The sequence below is a fragment of the Cervus elaphus genome, chromosome 29 (genome assembly GCF_910594005.1).
Source record: "Cervus elaphus chromosome 29, mCerEla1.1, whole genome shotgun sequence".
Classification (NCBI taxonomy): Eukaryota; Metazoa; Chordata; class Mammalia; order Artiodactyla; family Cervidae; genus Cervus; species Cervus elaphus.
In genome coordinates this window covers 51062170-51090069 of record NC_057843.1, presented here as the reverse complement: position 1 = coordinate 51090069, position 27900 = coordinate 51062170, and the positions used below count along the sequence as shown (strand labels likewise).

Here is a 27900-nt window from a genome sequence, read left to right as displayed (position 1 = left end):
CAAAATTCATAGGAGGTAAATTATAAAATTCTGATAACAAACAACTAAATAAATAGAGATAGTCCACATTCAAGGGTAGGAAAATTCAATACTGATAAGATGTCAGTTAATCCCCAACTGGTCTATAGATTCAATGCAATCACAATCAATATCCCATGAAGTTATTTAATGGATATGGAAAAATTGATTTTAAAATTTATATGGAGAGGCAAAAGACCCAGAACATACTAGTCAACATAATACTGAAGAAGAGCAATGTTGGAGGACTGACATTCCCAGATTCAAGACTTACTCTAAAGCTACAGTAAACAAGACACTGTGCTACTGTCAAAATAACAGACAAACAGATCAATGGAACAGAACAGAGTGCAAAACAGACCTCCACAAAAACAGTCTGAATCTCTGGCAAAAGAGCAAAGACAAATAATGGAGCAAAGACACTCTCTTCAAAAAATGGTGCTGAAACAAAAGCCCAGGACCAGATAGCTTCACAGCTGAATTCTACCAAAAATTTAGAGAAGAGCTAACACCTATCTTACTCAAACTCTTCCAGAAAATTGCAAAAGAAGGTAAACTTCCAAACTCATTCTATGAGGCCACCATCACCCTAATTCCAAAACCAGACAAAGATGCCACAAAAAAAGAAAACTACAGGCCAATATCACTGATGAACATAGATGCAAAAATCCTTAACAAAATTCCAGCAAACAGAATCCAACAACATATTAAAAAAATCATACACCATGATCAAGTGGGCTTTATCCCAGGAATGCAAGGATTCTTTAATATCCGCAAATCAATCAATGTGATACACATTAACAAATTGAAACATAAAAACCATATGATTATCTCAATAGATGCAGAGAAAGCCTTTGACAAAATTCAACACTCATTTATGATTAAAACTCTCCAGAAAGCAGGAATAGAAGGAACATACCTCAACATAATAAAAGCTATATATGACAAACCCACAGCAAGCATCACCCTCAATGGTGAAAAATTGAAAGCATTTCCCCTGAAATCAGGAACAAGACAAGGGTGCCCACTCTCACCACTACTATTCAACATAGTGTTGGAAGTTTTGGCCACAGCAATCAGAGCACAAAAAGAAGTAGAAGGAATCCAGATAGGAAAAGAAGAAGTGAAACTCTCGCTGTTTGCAGATGACATGATCCTCTACATAGAAAACCCTAAAGACTCTTCCAGAAAATTACTAGAGCTAATCAATGAATATAGTAAAGTTGCAGGATATAAAATTAACACACAGAAAACCCTTGCATTCCTATATACTAACAATGAAAAAACAGAAAGAGAAATTAAGGAAACAATACCATTCACCATTGCAACAGAAAGAATAAAATACTTAGGAGTATCTCTACCTAAAGAAACAAAAGACCTATACATAGAAAACTATAAAACACTGATGAAAGAAATCAAAGAGGACACAAACAGATGGAGAAACATACCGTGTTCATGGATTGGAAGAATCAATATTGTCAAAATGGCTATTCTACCCAAAGCAATCTATAGATTCAATGCAATCCCTATCAAGCTACCAATGGTATTTTTCACAGAACTAGAACAAATAATTTCACAATTTGTATGGAAATACAAAAAACCTCGAATAGCCAAAGTAATCTTGAGAAAGAAGAATGGAACTGGAGGAATCAACCTGCCTGACTTCAGACTCTACTACAAAGCCACAGTCATCAAGACAGTATGGTACTGGCACAAAGACAGAAATATAGATCAATGGAACAGAATAGAAAGCCCAGAGATAAATCCACGAACCAATGGACACCTTATCTTTGACAAAGGAGGCAAGGATATACAATGGAAAAAAGACAACCTCTTTAACAAGTGGTGCTGGGAAAGCTGGTCAACCACTTGTAAAAGAATGAAACTAGAACACTTTCTAACACCATACACAAAAATAAACTCAAAATGGATTAAAGATCTAAATGTAAGACCAGAAACTATAAAACTCCTAGAGGAGAACATAGGCAAAACACTCTCCGACATGAATCACAGCAGGATCCTCTATGACCCACCTCCCAGAATATTGGAAATAAAAGCAAAAATAAACAAATGGGACCTAATGAAACTTAAAAGCTTTTGCACAACAAAGGAAACTATAAGTAAGGTGAAAAGACAGCCCTCAGAATGGGAGAAAATAATAGCAAATGAAGAAACAGACAAAGGATTAGTCTCAAAAATATACAAGCAACTCCTGAAGCTCAATTCCAGAAAAATAAATGACCCAATCAAAAAATGGGCCAAAGAACTAAACAGACATTTCTCCAAAGAAGACATACAGATGGCTAACAAACACATGAAAAGATGCTCCACATCACTCATTATCAGAGAAATGCAAATCAAAACCACAATGAGGTACCATTACACGCCAATCAGGATGGCTGCTATCCAAAAGTCTACAAGCAATAAATGCTGGAGAGGGTGTGGAGAAAAGGGAACCCTCTTACACTGTTGGTGGGAATGCAAGCTAGTACAGCCGCTATGGAGAACAGTGTGGAGATTCCTTAAAAAACTGGAAATAGAACTGCCATATGACCCAGCAATCCCACTTCTGGGCATACACACTGAGGAAACCAGATCTGAAAGAGACACGTGCACCCCAATGTTCATGGCAGCACTGTTTATAATAGCCAGGACATGGAAGCAACCTAGATGCCCATCAGCAGGCGAATGGATAAGGAAGCTGTGGTATATATACACCATGGAATATTACTCAGCCGTTAAAAAGAATTCATTTGAATCAGTTCTAATGAGATGGATGAAACTGGAGCCCATTATACAGAGTGAAGTAAGCCAGAAAGATAAAGAACATTACAGCATACTAACACATATATATGGAATTTAGAAAGATGGTAACGATAACCCTATATGCAAAACAGAAAAAGAGACACAGATGTATAGAACAGACTTTTGGACTCTGTGGGAGAAGGCGAGGGTGGGATGTTTTGAGAGAACAGCATGTATATTATCTACGGTGAAACAGATCACCAGCCTAGGTGGGATGCATGAGACAAGTGCTCGGGCCTGGTGCACTGGGAAGACCCAGAGGAATCGGGTGGAGAGGGACGTGCGAGGGGGGATCGGATGGGGAATACATGTAACTCCATGGCTGATTCATGTCAATGTATGACAAAACCCACTGCAATGTTGTGAAGTAATTAGCCTCCAACTAAAAAAAATAAATGAAAAAAATAAAATAAAAAAACGGTGCTGAATAAATGAATATTGACACGCAAAAACATTAATTTAGACATAAGCTTTATGCCTTTTACAAAAGCCAACTGAAAGTGGACCAGAGACCTAAATTTAAAACCCAATACTATAAAGCTCCATAAAGATAAATCAAAGAAAACTTAGATGACTTTTTCAGATGCTTTTTTAGATGATCACTTGATAGATACAATGCAAAGGCACAATTCATGAAAGAACTAATTGATAAACTGGATTTGGTTAAAATTAAAAAACTTCTGGAACTTCCCTGACAATCCAGTGGTTCCACTGCAGGGAGCAAGGGTTTGATCCCTGTTTGGGGAACTAAGATCCCATATGCCACAGCCAAAACAAAGAGTAATGAATTAAAAAAAAAATTTTTTTTAAGCTTCTGCTCTACAAAAGACAATTCCAAGAGAATTATAAGACAAGCTACCAAGTGGGAGAAAATATTTGCAAAACAGAGATCTCATAAAGGAATACTTACTATCCAAAAAGTTCAAGAAGTTTATAATACTCAATAAGAAGGCAATCTAGTTGAAAAATGGACCAAAGATCTTAACAGACACCTCATCAAAGAAGACATACAGACAGCAAATAAGCAAAGATGTTTCACATTATATACTATCAGAGAAATACAAATCAAAATAAGAATACTGAGATACTACTACACTCCTACTATAACAACCAAAATCAGGAATACTGACAACAGTAAATAATGGTAAGGATGCGGAGCAGCAGCAACTCACAATCACTGCCGACAGCAATGCAAAAGGGTATAGAAGACAGTCTGAAAGGTTCTTATAAAACTAAAGATACTGTTACCATATGATTCAGCAATTTTGCTCCTTGATATTTACCCCAAAGGAATTTAAAGTTATGTCCCCATAAATCCTATGGGGATTTATCCATAAATTTATCCATAAAACCATGTATGTCTATAACAGCTCCTTGATATTTACCCAAAGGAGTTTAAAGTTATGTCCCCATAAATCCTATGGGGATTTATCCATAAATTTATCCATAAATCCATGGATGTCTATAACAGCTTTGCCCATAAATTTATATGAATCAAGTTTATCCACAAAAATTTTATATTTCAATTTTATAGCTAAACTTGGAAGCAACCAAGATGTCCTGCAGAAGGTAATGGATACACAATCTGTGATACATCAGATAATGGAATATTACTCAGCATTAAAAAATTGACCTATCAAGTCAGGAAATGATAGGGAGGAACCTCAAATGCATATTACTAAGTGAAAGATGCAAACCTGGAAAGTCTTTCTCGTCTATAATTCCATCTATATGACTTTCTGGAAAAGGCAAAACTATGGACACAGTAAAAAGATCAGTGCTTACTAGGGCTTGTGTGATAGGGGAGAGATAAAACAGAAGATTTTTAAAGCAGTGAAAATACTCTATAAGATAAAGTCTATCAATCAGTTCAGTTCAGTCGCTCAGTCGTGTCCGACTCTTTGCGACCCCATGAATCGCAGCACGCCAGGCCTCCCTGTCCATCACCAACTCCCGGAGTTTACTCAAACTCATGTCCATCGAGTCAGTGATGCCTTCCAGCCATCTCATCCTCTGTCATCACCTTCTCCTCCTGCCCCCAATCCCTCCCAGCATCAGGGTCTTTTCCAATAAGCCAACTCTTCGCATCAGGTGGCCAAAGTATTGGAGTTTCAGCTTCAACATCAGTCCTTACAATGAACACCCAGGACTGATCTCCTTTAGGATGGACTGGTTGGATCTCCTTGCAGTCCAAGGGACCCTCAAGAGTCTTCTCCAACACCACAGTTCAAAAGCATCAATTTTTTGGCACTCAGCTTTCTTCACAGTCCAACTCTCACATCCACACATGACCACTGGAAATGGATACATGTCACACACTTGTCCAAACCCACTCAACATACAACACCAAGAGTGAAATACAACGTAAACTACAGACTTTGGGTAATTATGATGTGTCAATGTAAGTCTGATCTGTTAATGTATATCTAACAAGTGTGCCACTTGGTGAGGGATGTTGTTAATGGGGAAGGCTATGCATGGATGGCTCAGTTGGTAAAGAATCTGCCTGCAACGCAGGAGACCCTGGCTTGATTCCTGGATCGGGAGGATCCACTGGAGAAGGGATAGGCTTCCTGCTCCAAAAGTCTTAGGCTTCCCTAGTGGTTGAGTTGGTGAAGAATCCACCTGCAATGCAGGAGATGCTGGTTCGATTCCTGAGTTGGAATGAGCCCCTGGAGAAGGGAACAGCTACCCACTCCAGTACTGTGGGCAAGAGAATTCCATGGACTAGTCTATGGGGTTGCAAAGAATCAGACACAACTGAGCATTTTTCATTTTCATGCATGGGTGGATGCAAGGATATAAGGACAATCTCTGGAGCTTCCTATCAACTTTTCTGTGACTCTGAAACTGCTGCAATATGAAGAAAGTCTTTAAAAAGAATATCTTAAAAATAGACTGACGTCAAAGACAGAATAAATTTTCATTCACAATTTTTATCCCTGCATTTTTTAAAACTTACTTTTCAGTCATACACAATGACTGCTAAAAATATATCTGAATTCCTTGGAAAAATTATAGCTTTCATTTATCTCTAACAGCCTAAGTATTTTTAACTAATCCCATATATCCTAATTTAACAGGTACACATTATGGATCCATCTCATTAATGTACCTAAACTTATTTTCAATTTCTTTTAGTAAGGCAACTGAACAACGTGAAGACGACAGGTGCCAAAATACTACCCACCAATTAATAAGAGGATTTCCTTTCATTTGCCTTAAACTTTTTAAGCTCAAACTGCAAAGAAAGTTCCCTGACACTTGTAGAGTTCGAGGATTTTATGTAATGTCATATCCACTTTACACTGCCCACATTACAAAACTAAAATCAAATGCTTCTTAGATTTCATCTTTCTAAATCATTATAGTTTCTGCCTGTGATTACTTTAGGCACACATCTCTGGTCCTAATTCATAGCCATTTTAGTATTATAAGGATACGAGTACAAAGAGCTTTCTTTCCTGGAGGATTTTCCCTTTTGTTGACTATGTAATGCACTGAACCAGAGTTTGCCAAAATATGACCATGGATTAATCCAGCATGCTGCTTATTTTTGTAAATAAAGTATTCTGGAATACAGCTATACATATTCATTCTGTGCTGTTTACAGCTGCTTTCATGTTCAAGCACCAGAGCTGAGTACTTGTGACAGATGACACAACTTCAAGCTTAAAATATTTACTATCTGGCTCTTAAAAGAAACAGTCTGCTTACTGTCACATTGAACTAATCTTTCACATACTATTGCATTCCATTATCTATATAAAGACATTTTAATCAGCTACTTTAATTCCTGCTATGCTATACGTATTCCCTATATTACAGGACATAAATTCTCCCTAATCATATATTTATAGAGAAATCAAAAGCAAGGGATGTTAGCCATTTCTTCTGTCAATAATATCTTTTTTGGTACCCTGTAACACACTTAAGTAAAATGCTGGAAAAGAGCTTTATTCATAATCACTTTTACAACAGGAAATCACATACATCTTTGACTTTTCTCATGCACTGACAAACTTTAAAAGCAATATCAGACAATAATAAATAGGCAGGAAAACATCTGGAAAGGAACCCAAAGAATGTAAGCCTTGCATCTAAAATTAACCTACACCTAATGCTTGACTATACAAAACAGCAAAATGTATAGAATGGTCTTCTTTCCTTCTTTCTCAAACTACATCCTGATATTCCTCTTCTTCAAGGGTCTCAGAGTCCCAGTTTGATATTTTCGATTAAGGAAGTATAAGACAATGAGAGTTAGTAAACTGTACAATGTTTCCTAGAGAACTGAATCATTATAATTTGAAAGGCAAAAAAAAAAGTACACAGGTTTCTTTTAAGTCTCTTCCCTTCACATGGCCGCAACAGTACAACAGTATGAAAAAGGTACATAACATAGCATATGCAAGAGAGACAAGCTATCACCACTTCCTACTATCCCTTCCACCCATACTTCAGGCACAAAACCTTGACCACTACTATATGAGCATTCTCTTGTTGCCTCTCTAGTATTCCCCTTAGCCTATCTACTGTCCGGTAGTTGTTAGATATGTCTTTCTTTAAATTTTTAAGTAGATCTGTAGCTGAGGTTTGAATGTTTGCAAGGGAGAAAAATTACTGGTGGAGAGAAAAGGTGAAAGGGCTAGCTAGCGATAGTCTAAAACTATTTAGACTAAACTAAATCAGTTAAATAGCCTAGTCTTACTCAACAGATAAAACCAACTATTACTATGACTTTTCATTTTAACTCCACCTTTTATTTCCTACAGGATTTAAAAGACAAATGCATGAAAATAATTATAAATCTATGATAATGGGTACAAAATATACAATAAGGATATAATTTCTGACATCAATGACAAAATGGAGGGGGTTAAGCAGTAAATAATAGTTTTTGTATGCAATTAAATTAAGCTGATGTCAATTTTAAAAAGATAGTCAACTTTACAATGTTACAAGTAATCTCCATGAAAATAACTAATAAGAAATTATCTATAGAAGATGCATATCTGGAAAAGAGAAGGGCATCAAAACATGTCAAAACAAGAAAATCAACTAAACACAAAGGCCAAAAGGGAGGGAAAAAAGGACAAAAAAGCTGTAAGACACACAGAAAGTAACAAAATGACAAAATTAAACTGTTTATCAGTATTTATTTTAAACATAATGGTTTAAACTTCACAAAGATATAAACTGACAGAATGGATTTTTTAAAAAAACAGACCAAACTATATGCTTTCTGCAAGAGACTTGCTTTAGATCTAAGGACACAAACAGTTTGAAAGTGAATGATATTCCATGCCAATAATACCCAGAAGAAAGCAGAAATGGCTATAATAATATCACTCAAACCAGACTGGTAGGTCAAAACCTGTAATTACACAAAAGACATTGTACAATAAAAGGTAATTTCATCAAGAAGATAAAATAACTAGAAGTGCATACACACCAAATAGCAGAGCTCAAAAATACATGAAATATTGATAGAACTGAGGAAAAAATTCACTCTACAGTAACATGAGACTTCAAAACCTACCCCACTTTCAATAACTGACAGAAGAGCCAGAGGAAAGATCAATAAAGAAACAGAGGATGAAAACAATACTATCAACAAACATAAACAGAATACTCCTCCATCAACAGCAGAATACACATTGTTCATACATGTACACAGAACATTTTCCAGGACAGACCAAATTTTAGGTCATAAGACAGGAGTCAAAATTTTTTTAAAGACTGAAATCAAAAAAAACAAACAAACAAACAAACAAAAAAAAAGACTGAAATCATAGAAAGCAACTTTTCAAATCACAATGGAATGAAACTAGAAATCAACAGCAGAATGAAAAATGTAAAATTATGAATATGTATAAATTAACACATTTACTGTTAAACAATTAGTTGAAGAAGTCACAAGGAAAACAAATATATTGAGACAACTGAAAATCAAGATACAACAAACCAAAATTTACAGCATAAAGCAATAACTATACTGAGGAAAATTTATAGCTCTAAATATTTATACTGAAAAAGAAAAATCTCAAATCAACAACTCAACTTTATATCTTAAAGAACTAAAAAAGGAGCAAACTAACCCAAAAGTTAGTTGAAGTAAAGAAATACAAATCAGAGAGAAATAGAGAACTGAAAAATAATTGAGAAAATCAACAAGAGTTGGTTCTTCAAAAAGATGAACAAAACTGAAGAATCTTTAGTAAGATTAAAGAAGGAATATTCAACTGAAATCAGAAATGAAAGTGGGGACATCACTACCAATTCTACCAAAATAAGAGGGATTTTATACCAACAAATTAGATAACTTAATGTGAACAAATTCCTAGAAACACAGACCGATCAACACTGAGTTTTGAAGAAATAGAAAATCCAGATAGATCTATAACTAATATAGAGAGTGAATCACTAATCAAAAATCGCCTAAGAAATAAAAGCCCATGATCAGATGGTTTCATGAGTGAATTCTATCACACATTTAAGCATTTAAAGAAGAAACACACGTTTTTCTCAACTTCTTCCAAAAAACTGAAAGGAAAGGAATACTTCCTAACGTACCTTAAGGACAGAGTTACTGATACCAATACCAGACAAAGATACTACAAGAAAAAAACAAAACTACAAACCAATATCCCTTATGAACACTGATGCAAAAATCCTCAAAAATGAGAGCAAACAAAATTCAACACCATATTAACAGGATAACATACCATGACCCAGTAGGACTTATCCCTACTGGGATAAGGAATGGAAGAGTGGTTCAACATATGAAAACAGATCAACGTAATACACCACATTAACAAAATGAAAGGACAAAAACAACATCTGATCATCTCAACTGATGAAGAAAAAGCATTTAAAAAATATAACACATTTCCCTAATAAAAATACTCAAAAATTATAAATAGAAGGAAATTAATTAAGAATAATAAAGGTCACATATGAACAAACTACAGATAGCATACTCAAGGAAAAGATGAAAAGCCTTTCCTCTATGATCAGAATAAAGGATGCAAACTTAAATCACCTTTATTCAACATATGTCAGGGAACATTTAACAGGAGGATTCCTGCATGCTGTTTTCTATTTCTCATAAATCCTCTGTTCCTTACAGTTCCTAGCAATGGGAACGAGTGAAACAGCACACAGTTCTCAGGACTGAGACCATGGGAAAGGGTATCTGCTTGGATTCCTTTCAGTAACTCCCTTCAGTGACTCTTCTCTGCGTCAGCAACCTTGTATGTATTAGACTATCCATATTGTGACTGATAAAATTTCATCCTGTGTAATAGCTAAGTAATCATCCTACTAAAGATATAAAAGCCTGCATTTCTGCTAATAAAATACCCTTGCTCCATCAGAGCTTGGGTCTCCGTTTCTTTCTTTCTCTCTCTCCCTCCCTCCCTCCCTCCAGCTCTCTCTTTCACTTTCTTATTGTTGACTCCTGACGACCAGGTTCCAGTCCATTAAAGGACCACAACAAACATAGTACTGGAAATTCTACCCAGAGAAATTAGGCAAGAAAAAGGGAAAAAAAAGGTATCCAAATCAGAAATGATGTAATAAAATTGCCTCTGTTTTAAGATAAAGCAGTCTTATATGTAGAAAACCCTAACAATTTCACACACACACAGACAGAACTTAAGCAAATTCGAAGTTGCACAACATAAAATCAACTCAAAAAAAGTCAACTGAGTTTCCATTTACAAAGAAATTAAGAAAACAATTCCATTTATAATAGCATCAAAAAGAATAAGCTTAATCAGGGAAGCAAAAGACACAGTGAAAAGTACAAAATTATGTGGAAAGAAATTAAAGATACAAGTAAATGGCAAAACAGCTTGTATTCATAGATGGGAAGACAATGTTAACATATCACAACTAAAAACACCTGAAGATTCAAAAGCTCCAAGACATTTGTTGTAAAAATAGAAATATTCATCCTAAAATTCATGTAGAATCTCAATAGACTCCAAATCACCAAGTCAATGTAGAAAAAGACTAACACTGATGACTCATGCTTCCTGATTTCATTATTACAAAGTTACAGTAATCAAAACAGTGTGTGACTGGCATAAAGACAGATACAGAGACCCAAGGAACAGAAGAGAAAGCCCAGAAATAAACCCTCACATATATGGGCAACTGATTTTCAACAGGAGTTATCAAGACTATTCAACAGCAAAAGAACAGTCTTTTCAATGAACGGTGCTGAAAAACTACATACCCACATGCAGAAGAATAAAACTGATTCATTACCTTATACCATATCCAAAAATTAACTCAAAAAGATTTCCTAAGAGTTAAAGTATAAAATTCTTTGAAAAAAATATATAGGAAAAACTTCAGGACACTGGGTTTGCTAATTTCTCATTTGACACAAATGCACAAGCAACAAAGATAAATTAAACGTAATTATACTTTAAAGCATTAGTACAGCAAAGGACATATCAAAAGATGATAATATAGACAATACAGAAACAAAAGAAAATATATGCAACTCATTTATCTAACAGGGAGTTAATATCCCAGAAAGTATTAAGGACAAAACAAAACAAATTTGCTGCAACTTGACAACAAAAAACACAAACCACATAATAAAAGGGGTGAGGTGGTGTGGTGGTAAAGAATCCACCTGCTGATGCAGGAAATGCAGGTTTGATCCCTGGGTCGGGAAGATCCCCTGGAGAAGAAAATGGTAACCCACTCCAGTAATTTTGCCTGGAAAATTCCATGACAGGGGAGTCTGGTGGGCTATAATCCACGGGGCTGCAAAGAGATGGACACAACTTATGTGACAGAGCACACACAAAGGACTTGAATTGAAGGTAACGCTCAAAGTCCTTCAAGCGAGGCTTCAACTGTGTGGACTGAGAACTTTCAGAGGTACAAGCTGGATTTAGAAAAGGCAAAGAAACCAGAGATCAAATTGCCAACAACCGTTGAATCATAGAAAAAGCAAGAGAATCCCAGAAAAACATCTGCTTCATTGACTATGTCAAAGCCTTTGACTGTGTGTATCACAATAAACTGGAAAATTCTGAAAGAGATGGGAATACCAGATCACCTTACCTGCCTTCAAAGAAACCTGTATGCAAGGCAAGAAGCAATCGTTACAACTAGACGTAAAACAATGGACTGTCTCAAAATTAGGAAAGGAGTAGGTCAAGGCTGTATATTGTCACCCTGCTTATTTAACTTATATGCAGAGTATATCATGTGAAATGCCAGGCTAGATGAATCACAAGCTGGAATCAAGATTTCCAGGAGAAATATCAATAACTTCAGATATGCAGATGACACCACCTTAATGGAAGAAAGCAAAGAGGAACTAAACAGCCTCTTGAAAGTGAAAGAGGAGAGTGAAAAACCTGGCTTAACACTCAACATTCAAAAAACTAAGATTATGCCATTCGGTCCCATAGTTTAATGACAAATAGATAGTTAAAAAATGGACATAGTGGAGAATTTTACTTTCTTCATCTCCAAAATCACTGCAGACAGTGGATTGCAGCCATGGAATTAAATGATGCTTGCTCCTTGAAGAAAAGCAATGACAATCTAGACAGCATATTAAAAGGTAGAGACATCACTTTGCTGACAAAGGTCCATACAGTCAAAGCTATGGTTTGTCCATTAGTCATGAACAGATGTGAAAGCTGGACCATAGACAAGGCTGAGTGCCAAAGAACTGATGCTTTTGACCTGTGGTGTTGGAGAAGACTATTGAGAGTCCCTTGGACAGAAAGGAGATCAAATCAGTCAATCCTAAAGGAAATTAACCCTGAATATTTACTGGATGGATGCAAGCTGAAGCTCCAATACTTTGGCCAACTGATACAAAGAGTTGACTCATTGGAAAACACCCTAATGCTGGGAAATATCAAAGGCAAAAGAAGAAAGAGGTGACAAAGATGAGAAGTTTGGGTCATATGGCAGTTCTATTTCCAGTTTTTTTAAGAAATCTCCACACTGTTTTCCATAGTGGCTGTACTAGTTTGCATTCCCACCAACAGTGTAAGAGGGTTCCCTTTTCTCCACACCCTCTCCAGCATTTATTGCTTGTAGACTTTTGGATAGCAGCCATCCTGACTGCTGTGTAATGGTACCTCATTGTGGTTTTGATTTGCATTTCTCTGATAATGAGTGATGTTGAGCATCTTTTCATGTGTTTGTTAGCCATCTGTATGTCTTCTTTGGAGAAATGTCTGTATATGACCCAGCAATCCCACTTCTGGGCATACACACTGAGGAAACCAGATCTGAAAGAGACACGTGCACCCCAATGTTCATCGCAGCACTGTTTATAATAGCCAGGACATGGAAGCAACCTAGATGCCCATCAGCAGACGAATGGATAAGGAAGCTGTGGTACATATACACCATGGAATATTACTCAGCCGTTAAAAAGAATTCATTTGAATCAGTCCTAATGAGATGGATGAAACTGGAGCCTATTATACAGAGTGAAGTAAGCCAGAAAGATAAAGAACATTACAGCATACTAACACATATATATGGAATTTAGAAAGATGGTAACGATAACCCTACATGCAAAACAGAAAAAGAGACACAGAAATACAGAACAGACTTTTGAACTCTGTGGGAGAAGGTGAGGGTGGGATGTTTCGAAAGAACAGCATGTATATTATCTATGGTGAAACAGATCACCAGCCCAGGTGGGATGCATGAGACAAGTGCTCGGGCCTGGTGCACTGGGAAGACCCAGAGGAATCGGGTGGAGAGGGAGGTGGGAGGGGGGATCGGGATGGGGAATACGTGTAACTCTATGGCTGATTCATATCAATGTATGACAAAACCCACTGAAAAAAAATAATTAATTAATTAATTAATTTTTAAAAAAAAAGATGAGAAGTTTGGATGGCAACATCAACTGAATGGACATGAGTTTGAGTGAACTACCAGAGATAGTAAAGGACAGGGAAGCCTGGTATGCTACAGTCCAAACAGTCAGAAAGAGCCAGGCATGATTTAGCAAATGAACAACAAAAAGACTTGAATAGACATTTTTCTAAAGAAACATGTAAACTGCCAGAAGAATGTGAAAATATGTTCAACATCACTTATCATTAGGAAAATGCAATTCAAAACTATAATTAAATACTACTCACGCCTGTTAGAATCACTATTATTTTTTTAAAAAAGAAGAAAATAACAAGTGTTGGTGAAGAGGTAGTAAAGTTGGAAACTTTTCACATTACTGATGGGTTTATAAAATAGTGCAGTAGCTACAGAAAACAGTAGGGGAGTTTTTTTCAAAAAATTAAAAATAGAATAATCCAATATTCTACTTCTGGATACCTATCTGAGAAATTTAAAGCAGGGACACCAACAGAATACTGTACACCAATGTCCACAGCAACATTATTATAATAATCAAATGTCCATCAACATATAAATAGATAAAAAATATATGACATATATGTGCAATGAAATTAAGCTTCAAGAACAAATGAAATCCTCATGTATATGTATGGCTGAGTCCCTTTGCTATTCACCTGAAACTATCAAACACTATTAACTGGGTATACTCCAATACAAAATAAAAAGTTAAAAAAAAAATGAAATTATTTGTTCTAGTTCTGTGAAAAATACCATTGGTAGCTTGATAGGGATTGCATTGAATCTATAGATTGCTTTGGGTAGAATAGCCATTTTGACAATATTGATTCTTCCAAACCATGAACACGGTATGTTTCTCCATCTGTTTGTGTCCTCTTTGATTTCTTTCATCAGTGTTTTATAGTTTTCTATGTATAGGTCTTTTGTTTCTTTAGGTAGATATACTCCTAAGTATTTTATTCTTTCTGTTGCAATGGTGAATGGTATTGTTTCCTTAATTTCTCTTTCTGTTTTTTCATTGTTAGTATATAGGAATGCAAGGGTTTTCTGTGTGTTAATTTTATATCCTGCAACTTTACTATATTCATTGATTAGCTCTAGTAATTTTCTGGTAGAGTCTTTAGGGTTTTCTATGTAGAGGATCATGTCATCTGCAAACAGCGAGAGTTTCACTTCTTCTTTTCCTATCTGGATTCCTTTTACTTCTTTTTCTGCTCTGATTGCTGTGGCCAAAACTTCCAACACTATGTTGAATAGTAGTGGTGAGAGTGGGCACCCTTGTCTTGTTCCTGATTTCAGGGGAAATGCTTTCAATTTTTCACCATTGAGGGTGATGCTTGCTGTGGGTTTGTCATATATAGCTTTTATTATGTTGAGGTATGTTCCTTCTATTCCTGCTTTTTGGAGAGTTTTAATCATAAATGAGTGTTGAATTTTGTCAAAGGCTTTCTCTGCATCTATTGAGATAATCATATGGTTTTTATCTTTCAATTTGTTAATGTGGTGTATTACATTGATTGATTTGCGGATATTAAAGAATCCTTGCATTCCTGGGATAAAACCCACTTGGTCGTGGTGAGGGTGGGATATTTCAAAAGAACAGCATGTATACTATCTATGGTGAAACAGATCCCCAGCCCAGGTGGGATGCATGAGACAAGTGCTCGGGCCTGGTGCACTGGGAAGACACAGAGGAATCGGGTGGAGAGGGAGGTGGGAGGGGGAATCGGGATGGGGAATACGTGTAAATCTATGGCTGATTCATATCAATGTATGACAAAACCCACTGAAATGTTGTGAAGTAATTAGCCTCCAACTAATAAAAAATTTAAAAAAAAAAAAAAATGAAATTCTGATGTATACTACAACATGGGTCAACATGGAGACATTATGCTATGTGAAATAAACCAAGCACAAAAGGAGAAATATTGTATGATTCCACTTACACAAAATACCAATCAAATTCATAGAGAAATAACAGAAAATGATGACTGCCACGGACTTCCGGGAGGAGAGAGTGGAACATTATTGTTTAATGGGTAGAGTTCCAGTTTGTGAATCTGATAAACTTCTAAAGACAGATGGTAGTGTGGTCAGGAAAAAGTGTGTATGGACTTAATAATACCACAGAATTATACACTTAAAATGGTAAATTTTATGTTATATATATTGTACTACAAAAAAAAATCAATGAAACATGGTATTTCTTAGCTACATAAGAAAATTTACAAACACATGAAACAGATCATACATACTTGGGCATACTGATGTCCATGAAAACCATGGCCTTGGAGAGCTCCACGCTGAAGTGCATCGGCACCAAGATGTGCTGTGCAGACACATTGAGTTTTCGTGCTTCTTTCCAATTATCACCTAATTACAGAGAATAGTACATGCTTAAAGAAAGCATAACTAAAAAACACACTGAACCTAAAATTACCATTGCTACTTTATACAATGCATGATATGAGGAAATCTTCCTACATCTAGATGATCTCAATGCCATATTCTCAAGTATACATAATCAGCAAGTAAATTCTTTTCCCTCTTCATTTTCCTTCTGCTTCAGACTATATTTTAACAGGAAAGTGAAAGTGTTAGTCACTCAGTCATGTCTGACTCTGTGACCCCATGGACTGTAGCCTGCCAGGCTCCTCTGTCCACGGAATTCTCCAGGCAAAAATACTGGAGTGGGCTGCCATTACCTCCTGCAGGGGATCTTCCTGACCCAGAGATTGAACCCGATTCCATGACTGTCTGAGCCACCAGGGAAGGACAGATAGTAGTAGTGCCCAAACTCCCTACTTCTCACAACAAAAAATGTCTCCAGATATTGACAATGTCTCCTGAATGGTAAAATTTCTCCTACTTGAGATACCATTCCTGGGAAAAATCTATTACTTCTAATTCAAAAATATAAAAGGTCTAACATATTTTGTACCAAAGGCTTCAGAGAAACTGTCTAAAATCCTAATTTTAATCTACTTCAGCAAAATGAATCAACAAACAAATAATCCCTTGTGTACTTACCAACTCTGCAGAAAAGCAACTGTATGCTTGTAAGCTGAACATCAAAGGAATCATAAGCTCTGTGCATTATCTCTTCACGATTGGCTCCACCTTGTTTTAAATCTGGTATTTCTGAACGAATTTTACTTGTCACCTTGAAGTTAATTTACTAGTTTAGAATATGCAAATTACTTCAAATGAAAATATAAAGTTTTTATGTTTTAGACTATACTATAAAAACTTAACAGGAAAAGATAAACTCACAAGCTGACATACATTGTAAGATAATTAAAAACACCTTTATCCATGACATATATAATGAGAAGGCAAGGTATAAAGTAAGTTTTTACATGATAAGTTGTATTTCCTAAACATTTATATTAAAAAGGGGGAACAAAGCCAGTTCCGGTAAATAATACATCTAAATTTTTTTTAATCTGCTAAGAAGACTTTTTACTAAAAAACAACATAAAGACACAAATACATCTTACAAAATATTTCCATGGCATCACAAGATATTTAGATAAATTTATAATGATAAGTGAGAGTCCAGGATTAAATATTAGTATACCTGATACCTGCATCAAAAAGGCAGGAGAGTTCCAGAAAAACATCTACTTCTGCTTTATTGACTATGCCAAAGCCTTTGACTGTGTGGATCACAATAAACTGTGGAAAATTCTGAAAGAGATGGGAAAACCAGACCCCCTGACATGTCCCCTGAGAAATCTATATGCAGGTCAGGAAGCAACACTGAGAACTGGACATGGAGCAACAGACTGGTTCCAAATAGGGAAAGGAGTAAGACAAGGCTGTATATTGTCACCCTGCTTATTTAACTTATATGCAGAGTACATCATTGAGAAACACTACTGGATGAAGCACAAGCTGGAATCAGGACTGCCAGGAGAAATATCAATAACTGAAGATATATTATTATTATAAAGAAAAACTAAAGAGCCTCTTGATGAAAGTGAAAGAGGAGAGTGAAAAGGTTGGCTTAAAGCTCAACATTCAGACAACTAAGATCATGGCATCCGGTCCCACCACTTCATGGCAAATAGATGGGGAACCAGTGGAAATAGTGGCTGACTTTATTTTCTGGAGCTCCAAAATCACTGCATATGATGACTGCAGCCATGAAATTAAAAGATGCTTGCTCCTTGGAAGAAGAGTTACAGCCAACCCAGTTCAGTTCACCTCAATTACTAAGTAGTGTAAGACTCTTTGTGACCCCATGAATCACAGCATACCAAGCCCCCCTGTCCATCACCAACTCCCAGAGTCCACCAAAACCCATATCCATCGAGTCGATGATGCCATCCAACCATCTCATCCTATGTCGTCCCATTCTCCTCCTGCCCACAATCTTTCCCAGCATCAGGTCTTTTCAAATGAGTCAGCTCTTCACATCAGGTGGCCAAAGTATTGGAGTTTCAGCTTCAACATCAGTCCTTCCAATGAACACCCAGGACTGATCTCCTAAGGGTGGACTGGTTGGATCTCCTTGCTGGCCAACGGACTCTCAAGAGTCTTCTCCAACACCACAGATCAAAAGCATCAATTCTTCAGTGCTCATCTTTCTTTATAGTCCAACTCTCACATTCATACATGACCACTGGAAAAACCATGGCCTTGACTAGACGGACCTTTATTGGCAAAGTAATGTCTCTGCTTCTTAATATGCTGTCTAGGTTGGTTATAAATTTCCTTCCAAGGAGTAAGCATCCTTTAATTTCATGGCTGCAATCACCATCTGCAGTGATTTTGGAACCCAAGAAAAATGAAGTCAGTCACTGTTTCCACTGTTTCCCCAACTATTTGCCATGAAGTGATGGGACTGGATGCCATGATCTTAGTTTTCTGAATGTTGAGCTTTAAACCAACTTTTTCACTCTCCTCTTTCACTTTCATCAAGAGGCTCTTTAGTTCTTTTTCACTTTCTGCCATAAGGGTGGTGTCATCTGCATATCTGAGGTTATTGATATTTCTCCCAGCAATCTTGATTCCAACTTGTGCTTCTTCCAGCCCAGCATTTCTCATGATGTACTCTGCATTTAAGTTAAATAAGCAGGGTGACAATATACAACCTTGATGTACTCCTTTTCCTATTAGGAACCAGTGTGCTTTTCCATGTCCAGTTCTAACTGTTGCTTCCTGACCTGCATACAGGTTTCTCAAGAGGCAGGTCAGGTGGGCTGGTATTCCCATCTCTTTCAGAATTTTCCACAGTTTATTGTGATCCACACAGACAAAGGCTTTGGCATAGTCAATAAAGCAGAAGAAGATGCTTTTCTGGAACTCTCTTGATTTTTCGATGATCCAGCAGATGTTGGCAAATTGATCTCTGGTTCCTCTGCCATTTCTAAAATGAGCTTGAACATCTGGAAGTTCACGGTTTACGTATTGCTGAAGCCTGGCTTGGAGAATTTTAAGCATCACTTTACTAGCATGTGAGATGAGTGCAACTGTGCGGTAGTTTGAGCATTCTTTGGCATTGCCTTTATTTGGCATTGGGATGAAAACTGACCTTTTCCAGTCCTGTGGCTGAGTTTTCCAAATTTGCTGGCATATTGAGTGCAGCACTTTCACAGCATCATCTTTCAGGATTTGAAATAGCTCAACTGGAATTCCATCACTTCCACTAGCTTTGTTCATAGTGATGCTTCCTAAGGCCCACTTGACTTCACATTCCAGGATATCTGGCTCTAGGTGAGTGATCACACCATCGTGATTATGTGGATTGTGAAGATCTTTTTTGTACAGTTCTTTTGTGTATTCTTGCCACCTCTTCTTAATATTTTCTGCTTCTGTTAGGTCTATACCGTTTCTGTCCTTTATTGAGCCCATCTTTGCGTGAAACATTCCCCTGGGATCTCTAATTTTCTTGAAGAGATCTCTAGTCTTTCCCATTCTAGTGTTTTCCTCCATTTCTTTGCACTGATCGCTGAGGAAGGCTTTCTTATCTCTCCTGGCTATTCTTTGGAACTCTGCATTCAAATGGATATATCTTTCCTTTTCCCGTTTGCTTTTCACTTCCCTTCTTTTCACAGCTATTTGTAAGGCCTCTTCAGATAGCCATTTTGCTTTTTTGCATTTCTTTTTCTTGGGGATGGTCTTGATTCCTGTCTCCTTTACAATGTCACGAACCTCCGTCCATAATTCATCAGGCACTCTGTCTATCAGATCTAGTCCCTTAAATCTATTTATCACTTCCACTGTATAGTCATAAGGGATTTGATTTAGGTCATACCTGAATGGTCTAATGGTTTTCTCCACTTTCTTGAATTTCAGTCTGAATTTGGCAATAAGGAGTTCATGATCTGTGCCACAGTCAGCTCCCAGTCTTGTTTTAGTTGACTGTATAGAGCTTCTCCATCTTTGGCTGCAAAGAATATAATCAATCTGATCGGTGTTGACCATCTGGTGATATCCATGTGTATTCTCTTGTGTTGTTGGAATACGGTGTTTGCTATGACCAGTGCATTCGCTTGGCAGAACTCTGTTAGCCTTAGCCCTGCTTCATTCTGTACTCCAAGGCCTAATTTGCCTGTTACTCCAGGTGTTTCTTGACTTCTTACTTTTGTATTCCAGTCCCCTATAATGAAAAGGACATCTTTTGGGGGTGTTAGTTCTAGAAGGGCTCGTAAATCTTCATAGAACTGTTCAACTTCAGCTTCTTCAGCATTGCTGGTCAGGGCATATACTTGGATTACCATGACGTTGAATGGTTTGCCTTGGAAAGACAGAGATCATTCTGTCATTTTTGAGATTGCATCCAAGTACTGCATTTTGGACTCTTTTGCAGCCATGAAGAGATACCCCACATTCAAGATAAGAGAAAACCAAGTGAGAGGTAGGCACTGAGAGAGGGCATCAGAGGGCAGACAGACTGAAACCACAATCACAGACAACTAGCCAATCTGATCACATGGACCACAGCCTTGTCTAACTCAATGAAACTAAGCCATTCCGTGTGGGGCCACCGAAGATGGACAGATCATGGTGGAGAGGTCTGACAGAATGTGGTCCGCTGGAGATGGGAATGACAAACCACTTCAGTATTCTTGCCTTGAGAACCCCATGAACAGTATGAAAAGACAAAAAGATAGGACACTGAAAGATGAATTCCCCAGGTCGGTAGGTGCCCAATATGCTACTGGAGATCAGTAGAGAAATAACTCCAGACAGAATGAAGGGATGGAGCCAAAGCAAAAACACCACCCAGTTGTGGATGGGACTGGTGATAGAAGCAAAGTTCAGTGGTGTAAAGAGCAATATTGCATAGGAACCTGGAATATTAGGTCCATGAATCAAGGCAAATTGGAAGTGGTCAAACAGGAAATGGCAAGAGTGAACATCAACATTCTAGGAATCAGCAAACTAAGATGGACTGGAATGGGTGAATTTAACTCAGATGACCATTATATCTACTACTGTAGGCAGGAATCCCTTAGAAGAAATGGAGTAGCTATCATAGTCAACAAAAGAGTCTGAAACTAGACAGCACAGTAAAAACCAGAGACATCACTTTGCCAACAAAGGTCTGTTTGTCTAATCAAAGCTATGTTTTTTCTTCAGTGATCATGTATGGATGTGAGAGTTGGACTATAAAGAAAGCTGAGCGCCAAAGAATTGATGCTTTTGGACTGTGGTGTTGGAGGAGACTCTTGAGAGTCCCTTGGACAGAAAGGAGATCAACCTAAGGAAAATAAGTCCAAATATTCATTGGAAGGACTAATGCTGAAGCTGAAACTCCAATACTTTGGCCACCTGGTGTGAAGAACTGACTCACTGGAAAAGACCCTGATGTTGGGAAAGATTGAAGGCGGGAGGAGAAGGGGACCACAGAGGATGAGATGGTTGGATGGCATCATCGACTCAACAGACATGAGTTTGAGTAAACTCTGGGAGTTGGTGATAGACAGGGAGGCCTGGCATGCTGCAGTCCATAGAGTCACAAAGAGCTGGACATGAATAAGCGACTGAACTGAAACCTGAATTTTAATTCCATCTCTGCCATTTATGCAACCCCAAAGGGCTTCCCTAATAGCTCAATTGGTAAAGAATTCACCTGCAATGCAGGAGACCCCGGTTCGATTCCTGGGTCAGGAAGATCCACTGGAGAAGGGATAGGCTACCCCCTCCACTATTCTTGGGCTTCCCTTGTGGCTCAGCTGGTAAAGAATCCACCTGCAATGCAGGAGACCTGGGGTTCGACCCCTGGGTTGGGAAGATCCCCTGGAGAAGGGAAAGGTTACCCACTCCACTATTCTTGGGCTTCCCTTGTGGCTCAGCTGGTAAAGAATCCACCTGCAATGCAGAAGACCTGGGGTTCAATCCCTGGGTTGGGAAGATCCCCTGGAGAAGAGAAAGGCTACCCACTCCAGTATTTTCGCCTGGAGAATTCCACGGACTGTAAAGTCCATGGGGTCACAAAGAGTCGGACACAACTGAGCGACCTTCACTTTTCAAGCAAGTTATAGTTACATAACTCTTTCATGCTATACTCTGCATACTACTTTTTTCACTCAAGTATCCTGGAAATCATTTTACAGTAGAAAATAAAGATTTTATTCACCCATTCATTCATATACACACACACATGCATATATGTGTTTTTTATTATAACATTTTCCCCTCTATTTTACACAGTTCATTTGAAGTACACAGTCAAAATTGACTGTTTAAAAGTAACAAATTTTAGGCAAAAGGTTATGCAAATTGCCTAAGGTCATAAAACTAAAGATACACCGTTACTTTTGACCACTATACCTTTCCACTGGCTATTTCCACTATACCACACTGCCCATGAACCAAATCCATAAAGAAGTTCAAATATGAATTATTAGCTGTATAAAATTTTATTATAAATGTAAATCCAGCAGTGTCTACATAATCACTAACCGAGGAGTAAAAAAATACATAAAGGAGAATGTCAATATCAAGGAAAGACACACACTTATGAGGTAGCCAGAAAGAGCATTCCATATCTATCCCTCTTGGGTCTTAAACTGTTAGCTAGTCCTCTACATTTAATGATATGGAGTACTCCTTCCCAACTGAGCTTCATATGATGTTAAAAATGTTCTCCACCTGTTTTAATACAGTAGTCACAGACCATTTGTGACTACTAAATGCTGGAATGTGGCTAAAGTATAACTTAGAAACTGAATTTTAAAAAAACTTTAATCAATTTAAATAAATACAAGTGGGTACCACATTGAACAGCATAGAACCGGAAACACAGAAAAAAGTATTCTCTACTCAAAACTGATGGAAAAAACATACATAACTGAACAGGAAGGGAAATGAAAGAAGACCATCTCTCAATTATAGGACTATTTAATAGAAATACTGAAATGTCAATATTTAAAGTATATACACAACAAATTTCAGAAGGATGAAAATACATTTGATGACTTCGAGAACTTCCTCCTACTCTATACATTTTAACTGATCAAGTAATAAATTTAAATTGAAACGGAAATAAACTCCTCAAGCATTACTCTCAAATTTTACAAATATAATTCTTAGGTTCGCCTCTGACCTTCAGCATTCAATCGGTCATTTTCATATAAGAAATGTAGAAAACTGCCTAATTAAATGAAACCACTTTATTTGTTACAAAGGGAGGCTTTCTCAAATCTTAGTTTCTGCTACTAAGCTAAAAATTAACTTACCAAATCAAACATTTATAAACCAAAACACATCTTAAACAAAGTAATATCATAAAAGACATATAAAATACTTAATAGTAGTATATACCTTGAGATGTCCCAGATCCAAAAGAAGGAGATTTGACGTAGGGCTAAAGATACCATCTTGTGGGATAATGATATATGAAGCATTCAAGTTAATTCTGAGATCAAGAACTTTCTGTGTTTCAATAATATATACCAAACCTGCAGAAAATTTAAATCTTTACAATGAATAATGTTCACAAATTACTCCAGAAACAGAGAATCACCAAACACATGAATTAGTAACACAATTTAAAAATAATGTGAAGTTAGTATTAATTTTAAAATAATCTTGAGCAAGATGTCGTCAATATAAAGTCAATGTGAATGTTCCTCATTAAATATTAGTCAAGTATAAAATTGTAATACTTCAAAAAGGAATTTTTGATCCATAAACTCAATTGGGTAAAACTTGGAAGATACACATCTAAAAAAATTAAGTTCCATGACATAGTTACTCATAACTGTGATATTAGAATCTCTATAATTCTCCCCAATTTGTGAAATTAACACAGCTACATCTGCCATACTGAACAATGAACTCAACCTTTATATTACTTGAGACAATGAAAAATTTTCAATTACTAAATCAGCTTCAAGAAAACCATATGTAAACCAAAATAAGCAACCAGAGCTTTCTATAAAAACAGATGAATCTATCCCAATGAATTTTAACTAAAATAACATTTTCAACTTATATTAAAACATTTAACTAGAGTTTATATCCTAGTAACATCAATAAGTAGGTAGCCAAACTTTTTCTTTCACTTAAAGCAATAAAACTTGTGGGACACAGAGCAAAACAAACAGCAATGAAAATGAAACTTACTAAAAACATTAAGAGGAGGCAAGAGAGTAAGCATCTATCAAGTAGAAAATCAAACTGAAAGAGCCAGCCAATAGATTTCAAAGGGAACCAAAAAAATTTTATCCTGAGACCATGGTCTGCACTTGGTAAACTTTGGAACTCCTTTCCATAGTCTCACAGAGCATAGGGAACAGATGACAAAAAAACAGAGTCCAGTAGGAGTTCTCATAAATCTGTGATCTAAAAGATACATACTAAAATTAAGAGTAATACATAAGTTAAATCTCCCTCTCCCTAAAACCTACCCATAAGAGAATGCAAAGAATGTCTCTGAGAAAAACTTGGTGCTACAGAAGATTCCTGAGAGTCCCATGGACAGCAAGGAGATCAAACCAGTCAATCCTAAAGGAAATCAACCCTGAATATTCATTGGAAGGACTGACGCTAAAGTTGAACCTCCAATACTTTGGCCACCTGATAGAAAGAGCCAACTGACTGGAAAAGACCATGATGGTGGAAAACACTGAGGGCAGAAGGAGAAGGGGGTAAAGAGTGAATGTTTAAGTTTCAAACGGTACAAGGGTGGGAGCTGAGGAAACAATGCTGTAATTTATCCAAAGGCAGGCAAAAAACAGTCAAGAAACAGAAAAGTCTGAATATCACAGCTTGAAAAACACCTCATATATGTTGTTTAAATGACACACCTAGAACTAAACATAAAGGGGAAAAGAAGGTAGAAGAATAAAAAAACATGTAGCAGACAATTACAACCAAAAGAAACCTAGAATATCTATACTAAAATCAGAATGAAAAGAATATTGAAAAAGCATTACCAAAAATATTCAAAATTTCATACAGATAAAAGATTTGGTTCACAGGAAAAAATTATCTCTGTATGTACCTAATTAGCAACAAAGTTTATAAAGCAGAAAATTATAGATCCACATGAAATATACAAATCTACATAGACAGTGACGTGTTTTTCATCCTTGTACTTCTCTAAATAACTGTTAGACTATGGTGAAAAGGGAAAAAAAAATCTACTAAGGATACCGAAGACATGAAGTACATACTTTTCAAACATATATGGAACATTTTAAACATTACCATATGTTGAGCCAGAAAGCAAGTCTCAACAAATTACAAACCATTAAAAACCACAGAGATCATCTCTATAGTCATCTATATTTTTTAAAAGTGAATCTCTAATTTAAAATTGTTCCCAAAGAAATCTCCTAGCCCAAAGACTGAAAAAAGAAATGAGACCCAATCTTATACAAACTCTCCAAGATAATAAAAAAGGGTGGAACTTCTAGGTTCTGAGACCAATAGACTAAAATCTGGAAGTCATTACAAGAAAGGAAAATATAGGCCAGTTTCTGTCATAAACAGAATTTCAAAAACCCTAACAAAATTTTGCAATTAACATGAATGTGGTTCGAAGGTCAGACCTTTCTAAGTGTAAGACATAATTATCATTCTATTTGAATTTAAATATATAAAAGTACCAGACTAAGTTTCAACTGTATCTAGTCTAGAAATATAAACTCAAAGAATACTAAAATCAGTATAACATGATTCAAACTTTAGTAAATGATAAAACAATAATAATACTGGCATTTACCTGTTGCTGTCTTATCACGAAATTCTTCAAGTTTTGTCAAAGTTATTGAAGTCAGCTGTGCTAGATTTACCTCTTTTGGAGGTCTGAAGAATTCTACTATACTATTCACTGTTCTCTGTTAAAATAAGTATCAATAACATGAGGACAAACTCAAGGCAAATAGAAATAAATTAAAACTTAGGAACTGGAAAAAATGCTTACTGCATCATATAACATTTCTAAAGGTTCAGCTTCTATGATACACCTCTGAGAAACAGTTTCATCTAAAGGATTTATCTCAAACATAATTTTCAAGAGTGATGCAGCATCATCTAATGAAGACAGGAGGCGGGGTTTTGTTGAGTTATCTGGTAAGCCAGTAACATGAAATGAATCTATTTTGGTTTCAAATCTGCATGAAGAAAAGACAGGAAAAAAATTAGCAATCAATATAATCTTAAAAGTATTTTTCAAATTAAAAATAGTAAAATAAAAAAACTTCACTCTGCATTTCTTGCTACTCTGTTCCATGCACAACAAAGAAAATACACAGCTATTTGATCTAAAATGACACAGATTAACTCACAAAGAATTCTATTCACATTTTGATTTCTAGATTAAGCAGTTCTGAAGGGTTTGGGGTTTCTGGTTCCCTATGGAAGGAGTTTTAAGTTACCACTCCATACTAACAAGTAAAAAGAACTAAAAAAACAAAAACTCTTCTTAGATATGTAAGAGGGGAGGACACAGGGTAAACCACTGCCCCTAAGACTGGAGAGACAGACAGACAGTCACGAATTACCAGAGCAGAGACCTGCCAAAGGAAGATAGCATGGACACCAGAACCAAGGCTGGGAAACCTAAACTGTATCTGATGAACTGCGGGAGATGTTAGTGTAGATAACTGAGAGTTAAAAACTCTAGAGGGAGCCAGCCACAGGGAGGCCCCAAATAATTTGATATATACCCCCAGGAATTTGACCAAGTTCTAACAGTAAGAACTGGAGAAATATCTCCTCCTCAGGCAAGGAGTGGTCAAACAGGAGATGACTGGACATGAGACCAAAACGAGAGAATTTAATTCAGATGACCATTATGTCAACTACTATGGGCAAGAATCCCTTAGAAGTCCTCAGTAGCCCTCAAAGGCAACAAGAGTCCGAAATGCAGTACTTGGGTGCAATCTCAAAAACAAAAGAATGATCTCGGTTCGTTCCCAAAGCAAACCATTCAGTATCACAGTAATCCAAGTCTATGCCCCAACTACTAATGCTGAAGAAAGTGAATTTGAATGGTTCTATCAAGACCTATAGAACTAACACGCCAAAAAGATGTCCCTTTCATCACAGATGAACAGAATGCAAAAGGAGGAAGTCAAGAGTTACCTGGAGTAACAAGCAAGTTTGACCATGGAGTACAAAATGAAGCAGGACAAAGGCTACTAGACTTTTGCAAAGAGAACACAGTGATCAAAGAAAACATTCTTTACCAACAATGCAAGAGACGTCTCCACACATGGACATTACCAGATGGTCAATTTCAAAATCAGGTTGATTATATTGTTTGCAGCTGAAGATGCATAAGCTCTTTAGAGTCAGCTAAAACAAGACTGACAGCTGACTATGGCTCAGATCATGAGTGACTTATTGAAAATTCAGACTTAAGTTGAAGAAAGTATGGAAAACCACTAGCCCATTCAGGTATGACTTAAATGCGTTATGATTATGAGAAATAGATTAAAGGGATTAGATCTGATTGAGTAAAAAACCTATGAATGGAGGTTCATAACACTGTACAGGAGGCAGTGATTAAAACAATCCCCAAGAAAAAGAAATGTAAAAGTGCAAAATGGCTGTCTGAGGAGGCCTTACAAATATCTGAGAAAACAGGAGAAGCAAATGGCAAAGGAAAAAAGGAAAGATATACCCATTTGAATGCAGAGTTCCAAAGAATAGCAAGGAGAGGTAAGAAAGCCTTCCTCAGGAATCACCGCAAAGAAATAGAGGAAAACAATAGAATGGGAAGACCAGAGA

The 27900-nt window shown here is 36.7% G+C and overlaps 1 protein-coding gene across 3 annotated transcripts in view; it reads right to left on the bottom strand.

Moving 5' to 3' along the window:
* The window catches only part of VPS13A (vacuolar protein sorting 13 homolog A), a 268740-nt gene that overhangs the window by 177845 nt on the left and 62995 nt on the right, over positions 1 to 27900 (bottom strand). For all 3 annotated transcript variants that reach the window (XM_043890712.1, XM_043890713.1, XM_043890714.1), the window contains exons 18-22: positions 26090 to 26279; positions 25889 to 26003; positions 23482 to 23618; positions 16735 to 16867; positions 15960 to 16077 (exon numbers count right to left, since the gene is read on the bottom strand). In XM_043890712.1, the coding sequence (XP_043746647.1) occupies positions 15960 to 16077; positions 16735 to 16867; positions 23482 to 23618; positions 25889 to 26003; positions 26090 to 26279 (693 nt within the window). The remainder of the gene's footprint in view (positions 1 to 15959; positions 16078 to 16734; positions 16868 to 23481; positions 23619 to 25888; positions 26004 to 26089; positions 26280 to 27900) is intronic.